The 23358-nt window shown below is 51.7% G+C and overlaps 1 protein-coding gene across 10 annotated transcripts in view; it reads left to right on the top strand.

Annotated features, from left to right (window-relative positions):
• CEP164 (centrosomal protein 164) overlaps positions 1 to 23358 on the top strand; it is a 66831-nt gene that overhangs the window by 30657 nt on the left and 12816 nt on the right. For 5 of the 10 annotated variants that reach the window (XM_057750703.1, XM_057750698.1, XM_057750695.1 and 2 more), the window contains 8 exons: positions 3886 to 4257; positions 5220 to 5300; positions 9390 to 9473; positions 13856 to 13941; positions 14905 to 15072; positions 15923 to 16069; positions 17597 to 17734; positions 20421 to 20630. In XM_057750703.1, the coding sequence (XP_057606686.1) occupies positions 3886 to 4257; positions 5220 to 5300; positions 9390 to 9473; positions 13856 to 13941; positions 14905 to 15072; positions 15923 to 16069; positions 17597 to 17734; positions 20421 to 20630 (1286 nt within the window). The remainder of the gene's footprint in view (positions 1 to 3885; positions 4258 to 5219; positions 5301 to 9389; positions 9474 to 13855; positions 13942 to 14904; positions 15073 to 15922; positions 16070 to 17596; positions 17735 to 20420; positions 20631 to 23358) is intronic. The other 5 variants (XM_057750704.1, XM_057750705.1, XM_057750699.1 and 2 more) reach the window with 4 other exon arrangements.

Genomic DNA, 23358 nt, shown 5'->3' with positions numbered 1-23358 from the left:
CATGGAATACTCTTCTTCTGAAGAGTTTTAACTTGAGAGGGATAGCCTGGGCCTGACAGTCCTGTCGTCTGGCCGTATTCTCTCACGTGTAAAATGGGCATCACCACCTGGATCTGGTGTCCTCTGATTTCTGAAAGGTTAATTATTTTTTCATCATCTTGAATATTAATAGTTAACATTTGTTTAGCTCCCTTCCATTTCATAAGCACTATAACACATAATAGTCTGATCCCTGTATAACTTAGTAAAATAGATATCACATCTCCATTTTGCAGAGTAGGAACTGGTGTATCTGTATTGACACACTTAATTTTTTTTTTTTTTATAAATTTATTTATTTATTGGCTGTGTTGGGTCTTCTTTGCTGCACACGGGCTTTCTCTAGTTGCGGTGAATGGGGCCTACTCTTCATTGTGGTGCGCAGGCTCCTCATTGTAGTGGCTTCTTTTGTTGTGGAGCACGGGCCCTAGGCGCGTGGGCTTCAATAGTTGCAGCACATGGGGTCAGTAGTTGTGGCTCATGGACTCTAGAGCACAGGCTCAATAGTTGTGGTGTGCGGGCTTAGTTGCTCAATGGCATGTGGAATCTTCCCAGAGCAGGGCTCGAACCCGTGTCCCCTGCATTGGCAGGCGGATTCTTTTACCACGGCGCCACCTAGGAAGTCCGACACACTTAATCTTTTTGAAAAATTCAGTCAACAGACATTGACTGAGCACCTATGATGTGCCAGAAACTAGACACTGAGGATAACGGAGCCGCTGTGGTGAGGGCGACAGGCGAGGAGGTCAGCAGTTGTGACAGTAGCTGTTGTGAAAGAGGAGGGGGAAGGCTTCCTGGAAGAGGCGATGCTGGGAGGACCAGTGGGAGCTTGTCAGCGTAGAGTGTGTGTTAAGAATGCACTTGGCAGAGCAGGGAAATAGCGTAATGTTCGTTCACAGGCAGGATGTGTGTGGCTGGACGTGACCTCAGGGGAGCAGGCAGGGCTGGGCTGGGTGAGGAGGGCTGTGGGCCTGTGAGGAGATGTGAACTTGTGGTCTGACACCTCCTCTGTCCCCTCACCTGAAGTCTGTTGCCTTTCTTTCATCATGAGATGAGCACGGCCAGGGTGGATTGGCCCTGCTTGCTGAGTCAGACGCCCCTCACTGCCCCCTGAGACACTCCCTCGGCCTTCTTGGAGTCCAGGAGCCCCACAGCCCTGTCATTGCGCGCTGGCCACTGCTGAGAGCTGGCTGCTGTGGGGACACTGAGGGGAGGAGGCCCAACCTTGCCCTGAAGGTGCCTCTCAAAGAGGAAGAGCTCATCTCAGCCCCTCTCCGCACAGATTTCCTCCTCATTATGGTTAGGGTGTTGGGAGGGCAGGCAGCACTGGAGGGCACGCTGCCTTCATGCTGCCAGGGCATGAGGGAAGCCCACCCCTTCTCTGTTCAGCCTCTGCTTTTCTCCCTGGGACAGGCTTGGGGCTGAGGACAGCACCACCATGTCCAGTGCCCTTTGTTGTTGTTTTTTTAAAAAAATGTTTATTTATTTATTTATTGGTTGCGTTGGCTCTTCCTTGCTGCACGTGGACTTCTCTCTAGTTGCAGTGAGTGGGGGCTACTCTTCCTTGTGGGCGGGCTTCTCATTGTGGTGGCTTCTCTTATTGTGGAGCACGGGCTCTAGGCATGCGGGCTTCAGTATTTGTGGCACACGGGCTCAGTAGTTGTGGCACGTGGGCTCAGTAGTTGTGGCTTGTGGGCTCTGGAGTGCAGGCTCAGTAGTTGTGGCACATGGGCTTAGTGCTGCGCGGCGTGTGGGATCTTCCCGGACCAAGGATCAAACCTGTGTTCCCTGCATTGGCAGGTGGATTCTTAACCACTGTGCCACCAGGGAAGTCCCTCTAGTGCCCTTTGCTTCAGGCAGTAAAGGCTCGTAGCCAGGGCCACCTGGGATATTTCACCTTTCTCCATACTCAGCCGAATTCCTTGAGGCAGGATCTGTCTTCATTGTTCAGGTCCCTACGATGGGGTTTGGCTCATAGAAGGTGTTCGGTGAATGAACGTGTGTCTCCCCATGAAGCATGAGTTAGCGCTTGTGAAGTGCTTATGGTGTGCCAGGCGCAGTTAGCTTATTTAATCTTCCCTACAATCCTATGAGATAGGGCCTACTCTACCCCTGTATTTTAGAGGAAGAAACTGAGGCACAGAAAAGTTAAACACTTTGCCTAAGGTCCTTGTAAGCGCGGAGCCAAGATTTGAACCCTGCTGTTCTGTCTTCGAAGCCAGGCTCTGAAGTACGCTGCTTTCCTGCCTCTCTTAACCATCCTTGGAGAAGTTGGTGGGCTTGTCAGTCGGCTGCCAGACCTGCAGTGGATGGTCACGACTTTGGGTTCCACGGATCCTTTAACACAGCAGTGCCCAACGTTTTTGGCACCAGGGACCGGTTTCGTGGAAGATAATTTTTCCATGGACGGGGGGTGGGGGGAGGGATGGTTCAGGCCGTAATGCGAGGGATGGGGGGCGGCAGATGAAGCTCCACTCGCTCACCCACCGCTCACCTCCTGCTGTGCGGCCTGGTTCCTAACGGGCCTGGTCTGTGGCCCGGGGGTTAGGGACCCCTGCTCTAATAGACAGACGGCATGGGTGAATGGCGTGTTTGGGGATTCTCCTTGGCTCTCTGGACTGTAGTCATCATGTTCCTTGTTGGAATCTCCAGAGTTGGGTGTCAGGAAGGCTCAAAAATCCCTGCCCAGAAGTTGTTCACGCTGGCCGCCCAAGTGCTAGCACAGAGGTTTTCTGGGAGGAAGGCTTCTCTGCCTGAGCCCAGGAGAGATTGCTGGCTCTATTTCCAAGAGAGGAGTTCCTTTTTCTCTAGTGGTGGCTCAAAAGGTTTTTCCTGGTCTTTACATGGGGTTTGTGAGCGAGAAGCAGGGTGGGCAGCTGTAGAGGTGCCCTGCTCCCATCTCCTTTCAGGAGAACCCTGCAGAGGGGACCCTGGTGGATTGATACCTGCAGCTGCTGAATCTTTGATCCACCTGACTCGTGCCAAGGCCAGGCTTGTTGATGGAGTTGACGGGGTGCAACGGGCCCAAGAGCAGGGCTGTTTCTGCCTGATGGCTGCGGGGCTTTCCACGGGGCTGGAGACCCTTTCGGAACTGTGCTGCGGCCTGAGGCTCTCCTGCTCAAGCCCCCTCCTTGAGGCAAGCACCCTCCTGTCACAGGTCTCAGACCTGTGTTCCCAAGCCTCTTCCTGCCTCCTGTATCCTCATGGGCAGTTCCCCCAATCACGCTCCTACACACCTCACCCCATCTGGCGCCTGCTGCCCCGAGGACTCACCTGACGGTCCTCCGATAGAGGAGCCCGGCTCCAGGGCTGCTAGCGCAGCATCCCTAAGGGGGAGGCTTTAGGGAGAGAGCTACCCTTGTTGCTATGAAAGAAGGGCACCCTCCTGATGTTTCTTCCCTGCTACCATTTAAAAATGGAAAATGGAAACTCTAGCCTTTGGTACTTTTCTCTCATCAGTTGGTTTTTCATCATCATTATTGTAAACAAATGCTGACTTCTGAGCCTGCAGTCTTATGGTTTGGCTAATGGGGCTGGGATGAGACAGATTTATTGCTTGAGAATGTGATGGGTGGTGACAGAGTTGTATAGTCCAGCACACTGGATTCCAGGCCCCTCAGTGAATGGGGGTCAGGTTGAGTGTATCCAGATCACCATGGAAGTACAGAGTCAGTGGGTTTGGGCTGGAGCCAGGAATCTGTTTTTAAAGGTTTTGAGGTGTGGGATAACCATTGCTTTCAGAACTGTGGGCGTCAAGGAATGGCAGCTCCGTCTTATAGCAAGTCTCTAAACTCTTTTTATTAATTCCTGATGTCTTCCTTTCTCCCATGGTCTGCTGCTCCCTAGGAATCTCCAAGAACGAGCCAGCCAGAGGAAAAGAAGGACATCTGTCTGGATTCTGATGCTGCCGGTCCCCCTACTCCCGGCAAGCTCTTCAGCCAAGGTGCAGACAGCAGCCTGAGCAGCACCGACAGCAAAGGGCAGCGGGGAAGAGGGGCAAGTTGGTTCCCAGAAAAAGAAAAGAATGAGAAGGATGATCCTGGGACGTCCAGGAGTGTGGGGGACCCTGGGGGAGATCAGCCTGCCAAAGCCAATAAAAAAGAGGCGCCAGAGGACCCAGCAGATGCAAGAGAGGAGGGTTCCGGGAAGGAGGAGGCAGCGAAGGAGCTAAAGGAGGAGGCTTCCGTCCCGAAAGAGAGCAGATCAGAGGCGAGCGAAGTAAGTCACGTTGTCCCAGGGGCATTTGCCGGCTGCAGCCCTCTGCTGCTTGGTGCACGTTCCTCTCCCTTCATCTTTATTACCGAGTCAGGAGCTGCATTTGCAGGCCTGCGATGGGCTGTCAACATCCGCCAGAACCCTTAATTGTGACACATGTGCCCAGACCCAGCAGGCAGTAAAATCCTGAATGAAACTCCAAGCCTGCTGGCACTAGAAATTCAGAGCAGAAATGGGCTTTTCCGTTGGCGCCCTCCTGGGATATTCATGTTCCTCTGGTCTCCCATGTGCTTCCTCTTGCCATTTCCTGCCCCCACCCCACTTCTTGACATCCGTTTGGGGGTCAGTCATGGTTGCAGCCTGTGCTCCTGTGGAGAGAAAAGACTGTTGAGGGGAGTGGGGGGACGTTTAGGAGTGTCCGGCCTCAGCCTTGGTCAGTTACGTTACAAGAAGACTCTTCATTGGTCTGTCCGGCTCCTTCTGAACAAGCCAAGACACGGGAGTCTTGCTCGGCAAGATGGGGCCAGTGACCCAGGGGGACGGACGTAGGACCCCTGGCGAGAGCGTTTGGCATCTTCATTTTCCAACCCTTAGTCCCGCTCCTCCTCCAGGTGGATGGTGAGGGAATTCATTTAAGGAGCTTCTAGCTCCTTCCTGGAAAAGATACTCTGGTTCTGTTTTTCTAGGATAGCATCGAACTTCCCCACTGCCGACTCTCTAACCATCTCCCACGCTGCTTCACTTGGCCCTCCTTCCCGTGTAAAGACTGTTGCCCATACTCGCAGGGCTGCCCCGCCGGAGTGGTCTGGGGACGGGTGTCCAGAGAGCATGGGAGGGTCCACGAGCCTCTTTCAGGTTTTCCAGAAGAGGTGGGTTTTGGTTTGGGCTCAGGCACCGTGGGCAGTGATAATCACTGACCCTCTGTCCTCTGCTCCGGTGATGCCTCTGTGGGTCTCTCTCCCCAGGAGTCGGAGATCAGTGACCACGTGAAGGAGCTACAGCTGTCAGACTCGACTGCTTCTGACCCCACGTCCTTGCTTGGCCTGGTGAGTCCGAGTGTGAGTGTGAGATGGGGGGCTGCAGAGTGGTGGTGAGGAGCATGCGTCTGCGAGGTCCTGTGTTTTAAGGGATTTGCTGAGCATCTCATAGCTTGTAAGTGGGGAAGTTAGGACTCAAACTTGGGTCTTGTTTAACTCCATTTTCTCAGCCCTACCTACTAAGGATAACACTACCTACTTTATAGGTTTGTTGTGAGAAGCAAGTGGGGTAAAGAGTATAAAATATTAGCATATAAACATTAAAGAAGCATAGCTGTTATTACTATTATTGCTGTGTGCATTGCCTGTTAGATCGTATAAGATCATTGCCTCTGGCATAGAGGGAACCTGCCTCAACATAATAAAGGCCATATATGACAGATATCATACTCAGTGGTGAAAAACTGGAAGCATTCCCTCTAAGATCAGGAACAAGACAAGGATGTCCACTCTCGCCACGACTATTCAATAGTTTTGGAAGTCCTTGCCATAGCAATCAGAGAAGAAAAAGAAATAAAAGAAATCCAGATCTGAAAAGAAGAAGTAAAACTGTCACTGTTCTCAGATGACCTGATACTATACATAGAAAATCCTAAAGATGCCACCAGAAAACTACTTGAGCTAATCAATGAATTTGGAAAAGTTGCAGGATACAAAATTAACACACAGAAATCTCTTGCATTTCTATACACTAACAATGAAAGATGAGAAAGAGAAATTAAGGGAGCAGTCGTATTCACCATTGCAACAAAAAGAATGAAATACCTGGGAATAAACCTAACCAAGGAGGTGAAAGACCTGTACTCAGAAAACTATAAAAAAAACACTAATGAAAGAAATCAAAGAAAACTATGAAAAAAACACTAATGAAAGAAATCAAAGACGACACAAACAGATGGAGGGACATACCATGTTCTTGGATTGGAAGAATCAACATTGTGAAAATGACTATACTACCGAAAGCAATTTACAGATTCAATGCAATCCTGATCAAATTACCAATGGCATTTTTTACAGAACTAGAACAAGAAATTTTACGATTTGTATGGAAACGCAAAAGACCCTGAACAGCCAAAGCAATCTTGGAAAGACAGAGTTGGTGGAATCAGGCTTCCTGACTTCAGGCTATACTACAAGCCTACAATGATCAAGACAGTATGGTACTGGCACAAAAACAGAAATATAGATCAATGGAACAGGATAGAAAGCCCAGAGATAAACTATGGTCAACTAATCTATGACAAAGGAGGCAAGGATATACAATGGAGAAAAGGCAGCCACTTCAATAAGTGGTGCTGGGAAAATTGGTCAGCTACATGTAGAAGAATGAAATTAGAATACTGTTTAACACCATACACAAAAATAAACTCCAAATGGATTAAAGACCTAAATGTAAGGCCAGACACTGTAAAACTGCTAGAGGAAAACATAGGAAGAACACTCTTCGATGTAAATCACAGCAACATCTTTTTTGATCCACCCCCTAGAGTAATGGAAATAAAAACAAAAATAAATAAGTGGGACCTAATGAAACTTCAAAGCTTCTGCACAGCAAAGGAGACTATAAGCAAGATGAAAAGACAACCCTCAGAATGGGAGAAAATATTTGCAAGCGAATCAACAGACAAAGGATTAATCTCCAAGATGTATAAACAATTCATCCAGCTCAATATCAAAAAAACAGACAACCCAATCAAAAAATGGGCAGAAGACCTAAATAGGCATTTCTCCAAAGAAGACATACGGATGGCCAAGAGGCACATGAAAAGCTGCTCAGCATCACTAATGATTAGAGAAATGCAAATCAAAACTACAATGAGGTATCACCTCACACCGGTTAGAATGGGCATCATCAGAAAATTGACAAACAGTACATACTGGAGAGGGTGTGGAGAAAAGGGAACACTCTTGCACTGTTGGTGGGAACGTAAATTGATACAGCCACTATGGAGAACAGTATGGAGGTTCCTTTCAAAACTAAAAATAGAACTACCATATGATCCAGCAATCCCACTCCTGGGCATCTACCCAGAGAACACCATAATTCAAAAAGACACATGCACTCCAATGTTCATGGCAGCACTATTTACAATAGCCAGGACATGGAAGCAACCTAAATGTGCATCAACAGATGAATGGATAAAAAAGATGTGGTACATACATGGAATGGAATATTACTCAGCTGTAGAAGCAATGAAACTGGGACATTTGTAGAGACATGGATGGACCTAGAGACTGTCACACAGAGCGAAGTGAGTCAGAAAGAGAAAAACAAATATCGTATATTAACACATATATGCGGACTATAGAAAAATGGTACAGATCAACTGGTTTGCAAGGCAGAAATAGAGACACAGATGTAGAGAAGAAACATATGGACACCAAGTGGGGAAAGCGGGGAGGGTTGGGGGGGGAATGAATTGGGAGATTGGGATACCAAATTGTACATTCTAAATATATGCAGTTTATTGTATGTTAAAAAAAAAAAAAAAAGATCATTGCCTCTGGGCTCTTGCAGGAGCATTACATGAATCTAGGAGGTTACAGACCGTGTGTGTGTCTGTGTGTCTGTGTGTGTGTGTTTGTGTCTGTGTGTGTGTGTTTGTGTGTGTGTGTGTGTGTTTATGGAATCACTGAGCCTCAACGAAGACCAGTCCTCAGGCTCTGATCAGGAAGGATGCTGTGCTGTGGTGTCATTTCCAAAGTTAAGACTTTGTCGTGGAATGCCAACATCCATGGCTTCTTTGTCCCAGCCCTCCCACCCAGCCCACAGTGGCCCGGCTTCACCTGCCAGGTCTGTATCTAAGGGGAGCAGCTCGGGGTGCTTTTTCGCAGAGCGTTTCTTCCAGAAACCACGCTCCATCTGTTTGGAGGAGGCAGATCAAAGAGAGGGGATTAGTGGGAGAGGGTCAGGGATGAACAGTAATGATAGGGGGTAGAGAGGAATTAGGAAGCTGTGTGCTCAAGCCCCTCACTGAGCCATGGGCTTAGGAGCCAGATGGCAGCTGCACTGAGTGGAGTAGAACTCACGCTGAAAGGAAAATGTCATCAACAAAGAAAACCCACAAGCTAGGAAGGGGAGGCAAAGTCATTGTTGGCAAAAACCGCCATGAAGAATCGCCGTGTCACAGAACTCTCTGACGCGAGGCCCTGGCCCTTCTAAAGGAGTCACCGTGTGGAGAAATGTGCCTGTCGGCATTTTTCTTCTCTATGGGAGTGGGTGGAGGAAGCCATGGACAGCAGGACCAGACCTTGGCTGGGCGTCCCCCCATTTATCAGGGCTGATGACAGAACTGTCCCTGTTAGCGTGCTGTTGGGTAGCCATCCGTCACCTAGCCCAGTGGGGATCTTGGGCTCGGAGGGGGCGGGGTCATGGCTCTGTGATAGCCAAAGGGCAATGGGGAGCTGGCACCTGTGTGGGCACTTGCTGCCCATCCCATAGAGAAGCCAGTGGAGGAAGTGGTGCTGGTTCATCCCCATCATCCAGACGGGCACCCGTATGGGAAGGGGAAAGAACAAGCTGGGGGGAGCCTGGCAAACCCTGTTTCCAAGCTGCCCACGGGGCTTCTGGGCACTTTGGCCTCTCGGTTGGGCACCAGGAGGGAGAGACAGCTGGAAAGTGGCATGCTTTGCAGCGCGTGTCACACACAGAGCCCAGAGCACATCAGACCCCCAGCCCTACTGCTTCCCAGATGCGTGACCTTGGGCAAATTACATGGGCTCTCAAACTGCTTCCTCCTCTGTGAGAGGAGGGTAAGAGGATCAGTCTCATAAGGTTCCTTTTTTCCCTGTAATTTGATTATGAAAAATTTCAAACATACTGAAAAATTAAAAGAATTTTACAGTGAATACCTGCATACTCACCACTAGAGTCTGCAGTGAACAGTTTACTGTACTTGCTTCACCACATGCCTTTCCATCCAGTCGCAGTGTTATTTTGAAGATGAAATTAATGAGGTTGATGTCAGAATGCTTAACACTGTGCCTGGCACATAGTAGGGGTCTTTCTGGAAGGGGGGGTAGAGGCAAGACCCTGTATCCCTGGTGGGTGCTAACCGTGACGGAGGAGAGCTGACCTCCTGTCTCCACCGTCTCCAGGACTTTGGTTTCCGCAGCCGCATCTCGGAGCACCTGCTTGATGTGGACATGCTCTCCTCGGTCCTGGATGGAGCCCGCTGGGAGGTGAGTCTCTCTGCAGCTGCGCTGGGCTGGGGCCTCAGTTTTGCGGATAATAGAGAGCTGAGTCCTACCCATCCCAGGGTGCATTTCTGGGAGTTCTCTCCCTTCTGATTCATTAAGGCAAGGCCCTGACTGTGCCTGTGATGGGGCTTCCGACAGTGATGCTCTGTCGCTGACATGAATCAAGGCATTCCCTGCCCTCCCCACTCCCGTATGTTGATACATTTGTCCATTCATTTAGCTACTGAGGGCCGGCCACTTGCTCCTGTACACAGCCTTGTGTAGTTTGTGGGTTTCAAGGCACTTTGCAGCCTGGCACATCCAACTGCTGCAGCCTCATCCTCAGCCCACCTGCCAGGCCTCGGCTCTGCCCACCACTCGCCATTCTCCTGGGGCCACACCATGCACCTCCTTTACCATGCTGCCTGCAAGGCTTTTTCTTTTGTCCCGGCAAGCTCTTTCTTGGTCTCAGAGGCCCACCTCTGACATCACCTCCTACTAGCAGGATGAATCGTTCCTTCCCATCGCTTCCCTTCGTGCTACTACTTTTGTTTTATGGCTCTTTGTCTCTCCTGCCAGATTTAAGCTCTGCAGGCACGGGTATCATTGGACCCAGAGTAGGGGATAAAGATGACTCAGACACATGTCCTGTCCTCAAGGAGCTTGAAGCCAAGATCATTTTCGCCTCCTGTGTGGGGTTGTTGAGAGGAGAGAGATTCTGACACGTGGTGTCTGAAAGTTTGAGGGGGCATCTGGTTTGGGTGAAACAAACAAGATATTTAATCTAAATCAAGATATTTAATCAGAATCAGGCCTGGGAGCCGTTAGTGAAGTGAGTCCTGAGACAGGATAGAGTCACAAGGTTGGTTGCCTTTTTTTTTTTAATTAATTAATTGGCCGTGTTGGGTCTTGGTTGCTGCGTGCTGGCTTTCTCTATTTGTGGAGAGTGTGGGCTACTCACTGGGGTGGCTTCTCTTGTTGCAGAGCACCAGCTGTAGGTGCTCGAGCTTCAGTAGTTGTGGCTCTCAGGCTCTAGAGTGCAGACTCAGTAGTTGTGGCACATGGGCTTAGTTGCTCCACGGCATGTGGGATCGTCCCAGACCAGGGCTTGAACCCGTGTCCCCTGCATTGGCAGGTGGATTCTTAACCACTGTGCCACCGGGGAAGACACTAGATTGGTTGCATTTGTGCCTGACATGTTCTTGGTTCTGCTGAACCGTGGCCCCCACCGTTTGCAGCACTGGAGGTCTGTAAAGGCACAGACAAGGCGAGGTGGGGTTCGTCAGGAAGGGTTTGGAGCCGGTGATTTGTGAGGCACCTTTGGCAGCAGGTAAGTGGGAAAGTTACTGAGTTGGCTGGGCAAGGTGAATTTCCATTGCTCTGTCTCCAAAATCTGGCCAGTATTAGAATACTTGGGGGGCTTTAAAAAAGACAGATTTCTAAGTCCTGCCTAAGACCTCATGAGGCAAGCAGCCTCTATTTGGTATAAAGCACTAGCGGGGCCTGGCTTGGATTTGGTTCTCACGAGGCATCCTCTGAGGCAGCCAGCCCTGGCAGAGGGAACCCTGAGCTGTATCTCATGACCAGCATGGAGCTGTGCTGGGCGCTCAGGTTGGCTGACTGCACAGAGCCCTTCGAGAGATTGTCTCCACCTCTCACTTCAGGGCGTGGAGGGCCTGAGCAGGGAGGTGGAGCTGGAGGGACGAGCCGCAGCCCCTTTGCGGGATGGATAGAACCGGAGGTACAGACCCCTTTGTCTTTCTTGGGGGCACTTGTCCATGTTCCATATTCTCTGGTTCTCTCCTAAGGCCACGGCTAGTGCAGAGGCTTAGAACTGAGCTAAATTAATTTTTATTCACTTAAACATTTTTTATGCAGCTTTATTGAGATCTAATTGACATAGATAAACTGGCCACATTTAAATGGTACCATTTGACAAGTTTTACTGTATGCAGATGCCTTTCAAATCATCACCACGGTCACGATACTGATCATGACGAATTACAAACATGATGAATTTTATAATAAATTACAAACAGTGACCATAAAATTACTTCAAATAATACAGAAGGTCAAAGTCTTCCACTTCCTGCAGCCTTGCTCCTACAGGTGGGGACTGTGAGTTTTCATTAGCATTTTTCATGTGCCTTTGCAGAAAATTTTCTGTATACCCATAAGCATGTATCTGTTTTCTATTTGTTAATCTTTTTTCTCCCCACAGAAATTGGAACTGTGCTATAAAAATTGCTTGGCAATATCCTCTTGAAATTTAAGAATAGGCCCTTAACTTACTTCTAAGCTATTTCAGATCCACCTTATTCTTTGTATTGGTTGTATAGCGTCCTGCTTTATGAATGTACTGTGACGTACTGTGATGTATTTGACTGAGGACTGGCTCATAAACAAAAAGAAAACCCCAGAGCTGAGTTTAGGTTGGGGAAGTGGTGTCTTGAGCAGTCTTAGGCTGGAGGGTTAGAATGTGCTCGTGTCTCCCCTTTCTGAAGAGTGCCGATGTGCCTGGTTCCTTTGACTCCGTTTCTAGGGGGAAAAGGTCTAGGGAGCGGGTAAAACTCTGCTCAAAGGACCTCTGTCTGCGTACTTTCCCAAGGTGTCCGCTTTTCTCTAGCTGGGGGCTAGTTGAGTGTCTAGCAGAAATATGGAAGGTGAAAGAAGAAGGAAATAGACCTTGTCCACAGCTTGTCCTTTCTGACTCAGGGCTCAGTCCTCCGATATTTATTACAATCCCTGCACTTTGTTACCCATCTTATATTTTAGTTTGTGAAATAGATTGGCCTGTGTGATTGTTTTGTTTTTTGCCTTGAAAAGAGAGAGGGGGGGCTATGTGCTGAGCTTGGTGTGATTTGCAGGGAAGACAAGTAGTGAGCTGAGCTCTGGAAGGCGGGGAGGTGGGGCGGGAGAAGGACGGTCCGCCCCGCCATTGTCTGTGGGCTCTGCCTGGCTGATGCGATTAGGAGTGGCAGCGCTGGCAGGGAGCCCTTCTGCTGTGGGCACTGGGAGGCACTCCCAGGCAGCATGGCTATTTTTAATGTAATTTGGGGGAGCTGGCTTTTAGTTCAGACCCTGCCCTTCCGCACCCATCCAGATGGCAGAGTCGGCCACAGCTGCCAGGGCTCAGGCTGCCAGTGGAGAGGCGTGGGGGGCTGTGGGCACGGGGATGGGGACCCGAACGGGTGCCAGCCCGGCCGAAACCCTGCTGAGGAAGATGGAGTGAGCTGTCTCCTGCCCCGCCTCTCCTGTTAACCCTTGTATCCCGGAGCAGACGGGGCTCCTGTCAGTGTGACAGGAGTGCAGGTCCTAGGATGGAGACTGGCACTGGCAAAGCTGGGTTTCTTTTGTTTTTTGTTTTCCCCCAGGCTGGGGGAGAGGAGGGGGCGTGAGGGGAGCTCGTATTTGTGGCATGCCTTTTTTGTGTCGGAGTCCGGCTTTACGTACACAGTCTCATGTAACCTTCACCAGAAGCTCTGTGAGCTGTGGTTTACTATCCCATTTTGTAGTGAAGGAGGTGCTAGAACAAAGGGTTGAGTCCGGGCTGTCTGTTCTGCTCTACCCCCGTGACTTCACCGCTGCAGAAAATATGTGAATGTTTCAAGAATAGGCCTTTTTCACCAGCTTGCTAAATTCGCCGAGACATCCAAGCTTTAAAATGAGATTTTGGGTTGGCTTTTTTTGCGTGTGTGTCCCATCTGGCTGGTATAATCCCTGACTAGGAAGGGGGGCGTCATTGTCTACTGATGGGACCTGGGTGTCAGGGGAGCTGAGAATGGAGCAAAGGAGCACTCCGTCTTCCTCCCTTCAGGTGCCCACACGGTGCCCTTCTCGTCTGGAGTACAGCTGTCTCTCACTTCACCAAGTCTCCATCTCTGCAGGGTCCTTCCTCTGTGATGCACTTGTGTGCTGCCCCCATCCTGCTCACTGAATTGAACATCCCTGGTTGTCACCAGCACTGGTGGTCTGGGGCCTCTGTGGGTCTGGGGTGTTCATGGATGGCTCTGCTTTCTCTGTGCAGCTGGCAGTCAAGGGTTTCTAACTGCAGGAGGCAGGAGTTTCTTTTTCTTGTGTGTTCTCCTTCAGCCTCTGGCTTCTGGCTCTGCCTGAAGTGGCTGTGATGTCTGACTCATCTTCCCTGGGCCAGCAAGACCGGCCCTGGGAGCAGCTGTGAGCCTGGGGGCTTAGGCAAAGCCCCAGGGGCTTCATTGTACGGTAGACAGGCCTTCTCTTCCGCATCCCGAGTGGTCCTCACTCACCAAGAGCCACCTCTCAGTGCCTCCTCCTGGCATGGGAGTCAGTTGGAGGATTAAAGGACCCAGAGCAGACCCCCCCACCCCCACCCCCAGTATACGCTTTCCATTGCTACTTGCCTACAGGCCCAGAGGTTGGGAAGAGAAGACAAGGATGCCAGCCAGTCCAGCCAAGATGAGCTGCAGAGCAAGCAGTCCAGAGGCTCAGAGAGGTACAGTGCGTGGGAGGCTGCCCTCAGGGACTTCGGGATGGTGTGGACTTGGGCAGAATTCATGGCTTTGGTCTGTGTGCCTCAGTGTGCTCCTGCCTGAAGGCAGATGATGAACTGACTGGATGGCCTTGCAGTGTGTGTGTGTGTGTTTGTGTGTGTGTAGACGTACGTGTACGCAAACCAACTGCTGGAGCATGTGGTGGGACTGTGTCCATAGCACCATTGTGGGGCCAGGGCTCTGTCCTCTTCACTGGATTGGATGAAGCCTTGTGTGTCCCTGGTCGTGGGCCAGGGCTGGAGAGCCTGCTAGAGGTCTGGGGACCATGCTAAAGGGTCGGTCCTGCAGCTCAGAGCTCAGAGCCAGACCTCACCACATCAGAAATGGCTGCGGCTGTGTGTGTGTGTGAGAGAGAGAGGGAGAGAGGTTGCGAGACTGAGAGATGGGGCTTCCAGCCTCTCAGGCCTGAGCCCATGATGAGAGAAGGGCTGCCACCCTGAAAGCGGAAGGGGGTGATGATTCTACGTCTTGGACCTTGCAAAGCTATCAGCATCCTTACTTTCTTAAAGCTACAGCTTCATGTGTTGCCTACAGTCTGACCGTTCGAGTCTGGCTTCTCTTTTTCTTCCTCTTTTCTGCTCAGTTCTTTCATCACCTGCCCCCCCACCCCCCAGCGATGGCCGGAATGGATACAGCCATGAGTGTGCCTAGCACTCACTCCTGGGCCAAGCAAATGCAGCCCAGGGACCTGGGGAGGCTGAGTCTAGTCCAGGCAAAGGGAGAGCTCAGTAGGGACTTTCTCCGTCCTGCTTTTCTGGCTGCTTTGCCTCCGTGGGTTCTCCATGGAGGTGGGGCCAGGGCTGGGGTCCACTCCAGAGAAGGCATGGACCTCGGTCCACATATTCCACGCCCCAGTTCTCCTGCTGCTCTCTGAGTGGAGGCCCTGACTCTGCTGCTCTGCCCAGGTTATCTCCTCCTCTTCTGCCTGGGGAGCAGCTCCAGAGTCCCCTTCACAGCCAGGCCACGAATGAAGGGCCTCTGCAGCCCCTGGAGGGGCAGCCTGAGCGGAAGGGGGCAGAGGAGCCTGGGGAGGGCTCTGCAGGCAGCCCCGCGCCCCCTGTGTCCCTGCAGAGGTAAGGGTGGGCCAGGAGCCTCCCTGGGTGGGGGCAGGGGGCCTGGAGAGGTGGGGAGAGCAGGGGGGCGGGTTTGGAGCCTACGCAGCAGCAACGGAGGTTTCTACTCAGTGTTTCACGTGGGCTGGGGAGTGAGGCAATCTGCCCCTTCCTGGTCCTTGGCCTACAGCTAAAATCGGGGTGCACCGTCTGCTTAGGGGCGCTTAGAAGCTCTGGAACCAGGAAGTGTCTCTTCTGACCCAGCTGCCCCCTGCCAGGGGCTTGGGCAGAGACTGCTGTCACCTCGGGCTGGGCCGTTCCTGCCAGGGGGGCCACTTCTCCTGGTCCCCACATGCCAGCCCCCTCCCTCCCAGCATCATCCCCCCGCTAGTCACTCAGCAAGCCCGTGGGGAGCCCTGCCGGGTGCTGGGCCCCGGGGCAGGGCGGTGCAGAGCCCAGGCTTCCCTGAGGCCAGCTGAGAGGACCTTCACTCCCTAGCCTGCTCCAGAGCCTGCTTAAATTTGCTGGTTTGCTCCCCTGGCAAGAGGACGACGCTGGTCTCAGAGCGCATCCAGTTGCACTGAGTCGCTGGGGGAGGCTGCGCAGCAGTGATGTTCAGGCAGCAGCAGCCCCGGAACCCCTGCTGTGTGCAGAGCTGCTCCGGGGTGCCGCAGCCGTTCCGCACCCCACAGCTCGGGGAGAGGCAGGGAGGGGAGATGAGATCTGAGACCTGAGACGGGGAAACCGCAGGTCTCACTGGGGCCGCCTCCTCCCTGGTCCCCATTATAGAGCTTTGACCCCGAATGGGGTACGCCTGGAGCCCCTCGTCTTCCTCTGGCTTTAACACAGTTGCTTCCTTGTTGCCGTCAAGGGAGGAGATCCCAAGCCCACCTGCTGCCCACGGAAAGGGCGAGGAGCAGCGCTCCCAGGCGGAGGGGCCGGGCCCGGGGCAGGAAGAGGCCGAGGAGCCCGAGGAGAAGGTGGCGGTCAGCCCCACCCCGCCAGTCTCTCCAGAGGTGTAAGGGCCAGTTTTCATGTCTGTCCCTGTCCTCCGTTGTGTGTGGGTTGCTTTAGTGCCCATCTGGTCTTGGGTGGTGGGGAGGGGGTACTCTGGCCTGGCTCAAGGAGTGGGGTGGGGGGAGAGGGAGGGAACCCTTGCTTCTGCGTGCAGGCTTGACCCCTGAGCAGCTCCCTGGTCAGCACCTGGGGTATGAGGCTGGAAGCGAGGGGGTAGGGTACCTCCTGGGTCATTAGCAGAAACCTGGTAAACCACGTTTTCCCCTCTACCGAGCACTGTTTTCTTAAGAAAAATTATTGAGGTATTTATAGACGTGAAAATACATATATCTGAATTGTACAGGTCAGTGAATGTTTACATACGTATACACCATATCACAGCCGCCCAGATCATTTGTAGAACATTTCCATCCCTCCTTAAAGTTTCCTCGGGCCCCTTCCCTCTCCTAGTCCACCTGCCCTAGGTCACTGCTATGCTGGCTTCTGTCCCATAGATTCTTTTGTACCTGGCTTCAGTGCTCACCTGTGTTGTTCCACGAAGCGCTTCTAAAACTTAGAAACCTTTTTGCTCTTCACCCCTTTCTCACCCCTTTTGCAGATGAGGAAGCTGAGGTTCAGAGAGGGGAAGGGATTTGCCCAAGGTCACATTGCTAGTCGGTTGCAGAATTAGGACTGGATTCTAGTCACCTGAGCCCTCGACTTCTGACGCTTGCTCTGCAGCCACTGTGCTGTTTCTCTGCATGGAGAGAAACAGGTGTCAGGGTGATAGTTTTTCCTGTCTGAACTGAGCAGTGCGGAAGGATTCAGGGTCCTTAGGACTCAGGCTGACTGTCGAGCAGAGACAGGTGCATGCACTGATTACTCACAGGGAGCGTCACCGAGAGCTGTCGTGCATATGTGCACACGGTCTCATGTCATGACCGTAGCGCTGCGGGGGGGATGTAGGGAAGGGGTAGCCCATTCTTCAGGTGGTGACATACCCCACAGTGACAGCTCTGCCCCTGAGGAGTGACATAGCTTTCCCAGGTCCCCTTGGTGGCTGTGGACAGCCAGATCAGGGTGCTTTCAATGAGGACAGGAGGTGAGTGGAGTTCAGAAACGGGGCCCTCTGGGCAGAGGTCAGAAGGCATTTTCCCAGGGCCTCTGGGAGAGAAGCTGGTTCGTGAGGCTCCTTCCGGCTGCCTGGGCTGATGAATCCTCTTCCTTTTTGTTCTCCTCTCATTCCAGTGAGGCTGCCCCTGCTTGTGGAAGAGGGATGCTCTCTCCTTGACCACACAGTTTCAGTTTACACAGCATCCTTAGGAAATGTCTCCTGTTCCTTTTCTGAGTCTTCTCAGGCTCCATAAGTTCCTTGTTATTGATTTTTACAGCCTCGTTAAGCATGGATTGATTTTCTGGGTTTTGTGGGGAGTGGCTCTGTGTCTGTGCCTCGTTTGTATCCATGGGATTTTAATTTATGGGGGTGACTGAGTGACAACACGGAGAGGCCAGTGCCACTGAAAGAAGAATCTGTTCCTTATATTTTCAGAGAGAAGAGGGCATGGCACACCAGGCGGGGCCACGTGGGGAAGGACCAGAGTTGGCCAGCAAGTGGAAGAGGCAAGAAGGAAGAGAGAGACCCAGAGCCTTTATTGGGGTTTTCGTGGGAAGCAGTGGGTGAGGCAGGGTAAGTACCTAGAGCGAGTGTAGCAGTGGAAAGTTTGAATAATTTTGGAGGGCTTTGACTTGTGGCTGTGGTCTCTACTTGCCTGGTCCTGGGTGATTTTGGGCATGGGAAATAGATAAGGAGATGGTCAGGAGTTTGGGGATTGGTTGGTTTGCATGTGAAAGACATATTCTCTTTGCTGTCTGTAAGGATTGGCTGGTCCTGGGAGGGGCTCTTCTTGACCAGCCAGCTTTTTCAGGCGTCATAACACCGTAAAATACAAAAAATAAGAAACACGATTAGTAGAGGCTGTCCCCTGCTTAGGTAATGTCAAGCTGAATCAGGAGGAGTTAGGAGGGGCAGGTCAGAGAGTGCAGGCAGGGCTAGCAAACAGCCACTGCTGTGTGCACTTTATGGCCAGAAGGCCTAGGTCTGGGAAACAAGGATACCCTTCCCTTTGTCATCTCAGCATCTTTCACAAGGTGTATATAGAGAGAGGGTAAATAAACTAAAGCCACTGGGTTGAAAATAAGCGGAGACAAGATCCCTGACGGCGATCTGAGTTTTTGTGGTACCCTGGCCATTTCAGGACCGTGGGTACCATATCCTCCTCCCTCCCCTCCCTCCCTGCCTGCCTTCCCTGCTTGCTTTCCCTCACGTGGCTCAGAGTTACTTGGTTGCCAACCTGAAGGATGATGCTCTTACTGAGCTTCCTCTTGGCCACTGACTGTTGGAAACTGGGTCTCACTGATGCTGATACCTGAGGAGTGGCCTAGAAATCAGACCTGCCTCTTCCTCTGGAGTCTTCAACTTCCCAGGCATTCTGTAGATCTTTCAGGCTCACTGTTGACTGCCTTGGACCTAAGCTGGGAGTTTGGGATACTCGATCTTTAAAACGGAGACACGGAGAAGAGGTCCACTGAAAAGCAGCCCCATTTGCCTGCGTGCCAGGCATGCAGGCAGGCTCACCGGTGCATGCAGCCTGGACACACGCTGTCATGCTGGCTGATGCCCCATCTCTCCGCAGCATCTGTCCCCAGGGCTCCACATAGCTATGTAGCCCACCGGGGAGAGAGACATTAAAAGGTACCATCTCAGGGAAAAAAGATGTTTTCAGCTCAGGTTGGAAATGAGTTGGAGGGTTGATGAGGCAGAGAGCTGCAGGGGCAGGCTCTTTCTGAGGGCGAGATTCTCAGAGGAGGTGGCGGCCACATCTTACATCTGCATCAGTCGGGCTGCATCAGGGGACTGAGAGGAAGCCGGGAATTGGAAGGAAGATGGGCTTGGGAGCAGAAGAGAATTGAAGGCAGAGCTCAAGACTGTTTCTGGTCTGAGTCATGATTTTAGGAAAGATCTTAATGATATTTCAGAGACATCAGTAGCCTTTTGTGTCTTCCTTTTCTCTCTGGCCTCAAGGGGCTGAAATGGAATTCCAGAGCCCTTGTTTTCTTCTGCTGTTCTAATCTGATCCCCCCCGCTGCCTTCCATCTGCTGCAGTGTGGGAGCTGAGAGAGGAGGGGGTTCTGCATCCCCAGCAGGGGTGGGGTGGAGTGGGGGCTGGCTCCCCTCTTGGACTTTGGCCCCACCCCTCCTTGATTTGGACCACGCCCACATGCTGCTGAGGTCCACTGGGCCCCTGTGCCAGGCCTGCCACAGCCTGAGCACCATGGGAGAAGGTGGTGGTCGGGTGGTCAGACCAATTTCTAATGTAAGATTTAGGGACCTGGGAATGCAAACATGTCGTGGCCTTTAGGAAAGCCACTCTGGGAGGCAAAACACTTTATCCTGCTTATCCTTTCATTGCTTAAAATGTTCTTGAGGTTTCTCTTTGGGTATTTCCTTCAAGAACCAGAATACGAGCAACGTAACAGCCTTCGTTATGGACATCTCTTTAACCGATACCGTTGTTCCTTATCTTACCACCCGCCTTATGCATCCCAGTTAGCTCTGAAGTTCTTTTACCGATTTCCAGACAGGGAATTCACCCTAAGCAGATGAAGTTGTGGCATCAGCGGGGAGATACGGAGCCTGGCATTCCAGCTGTGCTCTTGCTGCTCCCTGGCTTAGGGAAGGGACTCCCGCCTGGCTCCCTTGGCAGTGTGGGAGGAGGGTTTCCCATTCCTGGACCTCCATGAACTTTTCGAAGTCTCAGGGCTAGCAGTCCTAGCAGCTGGGAGACACGCTGCTGCTTCTCCTGCTGGCTAATACGCGTTGGCCGCTGTTCAGTTTGGGAGTCAGAGAACAGCCTCTGGGGACTTCCCAAGTTGCTGGCATGAGCCTCAAGTAGCAGGGAGAGCCCTGGGGAGGAGTCAGAAACAGGGCCACGCGTCACTCCGGGGAGGAATACATGCGGGAGCAGGGCTTCGCTCTCTTCCTGCTGCTGCCAGCTCTTGAGCCACAGCTTTGGGTGTTCACTCAGCCCCCAACCTACCAGGTCCCCTGGGAGCCTGCTATGGGCCACCCTCCTCCCCAGGCTCTCGGGGCCTTTGATAGTCGCAGTGGGGCTTGTCCTATAGCACAAACGCTGCCTGTGTCTTCGAGAGGGTGGCCTTGCTGCCAGCCCTGGGGTATGAGATTTGCACTTATGATTCCTGACCGTGGGCCCTCTATTAAGGTTCCGTGTGTGATGTTCTCTAGCTGTATAAACCTAGTGCCAAAAAGTGGGTGCACAGTAAACCTAGTGAAATGCTGCTCCCACCCTTGGCAGGCGATCTGCAGAGCCTGCAGCTCCCCCAGAGCAGCTCTCAGAGGCTGCCCTGAAGGCCCTGGAAGAGGCCGTGGCCCAAGAACTCGAGCAAGAGCAGAGGCGGCTCCTGGAGTCGAAGCAAGAGCAGATGCAGCGGCTGCGGGAGAAGCTGTGGCAGGAGGAGGAGGCAGAGGCCCTGCAGCTTCACCAGCAGAAAGAGAAGGCGCTCAGGTCCTGCCCCGCCCCCCCTCCCCCCCCCCCCAGCTGCCTGGGGCCACACAAGGACACCCTCCTCCTGCTCTGACAGCCACGGGGATGCCCAGGTCCCTCCAGGACTCCTAGGTGGCCCGTGTGGATGGATGGGCTCCCTGGCCAAGGCTCGTGCCTTTCCTCTTTTGGGGGAGGGGCTTGGGAGGCGTGGTAATGATGGGGGTAGCGAACACTTTTTGAGAGAGGACACTGATCCGTGTGCTTTGTATCCATTAATTCGTTCAGTCCTCGGACCGGCCCTTATCAGGTGGTGTCATCAACTCTGATTTGTAGCATCTATAATATAGACGAAGAAAGGCACAGAAAGGTTAAGGAGCTTGTCCAAGGTATAGAGGCTCGTAAGCAGCAGAGCCCGGATTAAACCAGGCAGTTTGTCTCCAGAGCCTGTTTTCTTAACAGCTACATCCTCTTGGGAGTCAGGACCTTGTTGGGACCCAGTGAGATTGGTAGGGACCACGTGAGGTGGTGTGAGGTGCTCTTGCCCAGGACCCAGGAGTTTCTATTTGGGTTCCTACTCTTTGAGCAGCTGGCTGGGAGGCCCTAGACAAACACGACACGTTAAGCCTGAGCTGGGCCTGCATGTACAGGATCGTGTGTACATGTGCTGGAGTTTTATTTCCATAGGAAAAGGAAGTTCCGGACTGGCATGGTGGCTCCACAGAGCCACCAGGCCTGTCATCTTTAGTGCTGGTTTCACCCTCAGGGTCTCTGTGGTCCAGTACAGCTGTTGGGTCTCCAGCTGTCGTATCTGTGCTCCAGGCAGGAAGAATAGGGGCACCTTCTAGCTCATTCAGTCCCTGTGAAGGTGCTTTCCTGGAAACTTGACCCAATAACTTCCTCTTCCATCTCACTGGCTACCCCCTGGTGGCAAAGGGTGAGTGGGAAATGTGGTCCTTTAGCTGGTCTCTGTACCTGATAGAATAAAGTCAGGGTTCTCTTAGTAAAGAAACGTGGGAGAATGGATATTGAGAGGGGAATAAGCTTGACGGGAAAAGTGTGACAAAAAGATGTTAATGTGTTTCACTTACTTGGTGATTAAACTAAAGGCTAAACCTTGTCCTCTTGGACAGAACATCCAAAAGTGCTAGAGACTTGCTTTTTTTTTTTTTTTTATCACACATAGCAAAGACTGTATGAAATATTTATGCTTAATTTAGAGAAACTAACAGAAAACCAACACCCAACTATGCAGGGGGTTGGGACAGTTTCTCTCATTAGCCGAACACAGGGTCTGCTGACCCAGGGTCCATCCTTATGTCACCCCTCTGGACCCCCTGCCCGAGAGCATCCCAAAGAACAGAGCTTCCCACGGCAGCCTCCTCTTCCAGCCAGCTGAACCTTGGGGCGGGGGCCCATCCAAACAGGGTGTGACTCAGCTTACCTCTAGAGGCAGGGCCTAGGAGGAAATCCCGGTGGTGTCTCCCTGGCCCCCTACCAGGCTCCACTCTCTTCCTGGCCACCCTGGGCTGGGCTGACTGTGCTTTCTGTCCCTCCCCAAACCCCCCAACTCCAGAGGGACCTCCTAGAGCCCTCTTAGGTCGTGGTGAAAACCAGCCTGCCAAAAGTATCAGACTCAGGGCCTAAAACACAGTAGTCGCTCAATAAAAGGTGGCTCTTGATTGTAAATATTTTCAGTTGAAACAGTACAGTATTGGTGGTCTTGACTAAGTGGTTCCTCTGTGGGCAGTGTCTTGCCTGGCTGTCTTCAAAGTAGTTTATCGCGAGAACCCTGTTTCTGTTTACACATGAGCCTTTCTGAGGGGTGGGGCCTCCTTTCTGCTGGGAAACTGCCACTTGGTAGAAATTTCTGGAAGCCACAGCTGACCTTGTAGCAAATATTTCTTGAGTGAGAAGATGGGAAGGCATACAAGAAGGCTGACACTAGCTTCCTTAGTTGCGAAACGAAGAGATTGAGTTTGGTTGTAAGATGAAGAGAGAGAGTTGTAAAATGCAGGACTTAACCTCTAAAGACCCTTCCACCTCTACCATTCTGTGGTGCTACGTGTAAAATTTAGCCATGGGATGAAAAGAAAGGGTTTCTGGGGAATTTAAAAGGAAGGATTTTTCCTTCCCTCAAATTTTCTGTCATCATGGAAGAGAGCAGTGCTGCTCATCACTTAAAATAGAAAACGATCCTGAATCTTTTCTGGCTTTGGAATTGACTGCAGAAGCTTTTCAAAGAAATTGTCTTCTGAATCATGTTTTTCTTAGGCTTGAATTCCCTGAGTGCGCAGCACACAGCCCCTGGTCATGTGGGGGCTGCAGGGGGCTTGTCTGCTTGGGATGAGATGGTCACCATCGTTAGTCTGCGAATAAGATATCCCCTCATAGATAATCAAAGCTTGTTCACCGTTTGGGCCTGGGTGACACTGTTCAAATTCAACAAACGTGCATCGAGTACCTACTTCATATCCGTTACTGTCTTTGGCAGTTGGGATAAAATAGACTTTAAGACAAGATTCTTTCTCTGGAGAAGCTCCCAGACTTGTAAGGAAAACACACATACAAAAGATTAATTATGGTCTGATGTGATACGTGGCACGGAGCAGCATGGATAAGAAAGCTCCTCATATAAAGTGTGATGGGAACAGAAAGGTAATTGATGAACTTGGAGGGAGTTGGAAAGACTTCTGTGAGAGGAGGAGCCTGAGTGTTGAATAAGGAACGTGGGTTCCTCAGGTAGAAAAGG

Source organism: Hippopotamus amphibius, chromosome 9 (assembly GCF_030028045.1).
Source record: "Hippopotamus amphibius kiboko isolate mHipAmp2 chromosome 9, mHipAmp2.hap2, whole genome shotgun sequence".
Classification (NCBI taxonomy): domain Eukaryota; kingdom Metazoa; phylum Chordata; class Mammalia; order Artiodactyla; family Hippopotamidae; genus Hippopotamus; species Hippopotamus amphibius.
Note: the sequence above shows the minus strand (reverse complement) of the source record. Positions and strands in the feature narration are given on the sequence as shown.